Here is a 1,241-nt window from a genome sequence, read left to right on the forward strand (position 1 = left end):
GACTTGCTCAGGTTCCCATGAGGCCAGCAGGGGCACCAGAACACAGCCTGAACAGGTGAGCAGCTCTTCCTGGAGCACTTCCTGTGCTTGCTGGGAACAGCCACCTCTGCTTCCCAGAGCTGTGGATGGCCACAGGGAAGCAGGCTAATGCACGAGCAGGGCCTGGCTCACCTTCCTCAGCTCAGCATTAGTGCGGAGCACACCTCTGACCACAGGCATTTGAAGATCAAAAGAGGCCAGAAAAGCTTTTAAGAACCAGGCCACTACACTCAGCCTCTGGGCCTGAAGGTAGACTGGCTTCAACAGCCAATTCAGGTGTGCCTTGAGAGGTGGCCTCAGAAAGCTTCGGGTCTGTCACCTGCAGACCTCAGCCTGCAGAAAAGTCCAAGCGTGTGCACTCCAGCTTTAATACACCCCCAGCCTTCAGAGGGCTGTGTCGAAGGCCTTCTGTGTGCCTGGCTCCACTCTGGAAATCTAACCTGCCTGTTAGCTCCCTGTCATCTTCATCATGACTCGGGGGGTGTAGTGGTCACTATCTCCATTTGACAGAGACTCAGGGAGGGCCACTTAGCTGAAACAGAGTGACACACCATCACATGTATCCTTCTCTGTCCTCACCTCTCCAGAAGCTGTGGTGAAAGATGACATGAACAGTTACATCAGTCAGTACTACAATGGGCCCAGCAGTGGTAAGTCTGGGTTGGGACTGTTCTGCCTGTACCTGGACCTCTGTCAGAACACCTGTGACCTCTAATCCCATTCTGAGACCCACTCAGGAGACCTTCATGGAGGGTGAGCTCACACAGAATAATTGGCTAAACAGGCAGCAGGCCGTAGGAGGTCCTGACAAGCTGTATGCTTCTGTTTTACCCTTGAAAGCCTAGGGGAATCCTAGTGGGTTTTCCTTAGAGGAAAGATTGATTTTTAAAATAACTTAGATCTTTTAGCCCATTTTTTTGTTTTGTTTGGTTTTTTTGTAGCCAGTCTTAAACCTTGAGTTTGGATTTCACAGTCCTTAGAATTCTTGTATGCTCCACTCTAAGGAGAGAATAATATACTCACATATGTATTTGACTTTTTTCTTTTCCACAGTTCAGCCCAGTAAGGCTATTTCCCTCTTTTCTCCTTTCTCTGCGCCTCATCCAGTCTGCTGATTCTCCAGCCCAAACCTTCTCTCAAGCTCCTTAACTTTGGGGAGAAACCTATAACCTTTTACCTATAGTATCCACACCCCCCCCCCA

General features: G+C 49.6%; 1 protein-coding gene across 5 annotated transcripts in view; it reads left to right on the plus strand.

Moving 5' to 3' along the window:
* Window positions 1-1,241, plus strand: part of Tmem266 (transmembrane protein 266) — a 163,253-nt gene that overhangs the window by 120,339 nt on the left and 41,673 nt on the right. For all 5 annotated transcript variants that reach the window (XM_008823429.3, XM_017795677.1, XM_008823427.3 and 2 more), the window contains one exon: window positions 627-689. In XM_008823429.3, coding sequence (XP_008821651.1) covers window positions 627-689 — 63 coding nt within the window. The remainder of the gene's footprint in view (window positions 1-626; window positions 690-1,241) is intronic.

This window comes from Nannospalax galili, unplaced genomic scaffold (assembly GCF_000622305.1).
Source record: "Nannospalax galili isolate Female #2095 unplaced genomic scaffold, S.galili_v1.0 scaffold28, whole genome shotgun sequence".
NCBI lineage: Eukaryota > Metazoa > Chordata > Mammalia > Rodentia > Spalacidae > Nannospalax > Nannospalax galili.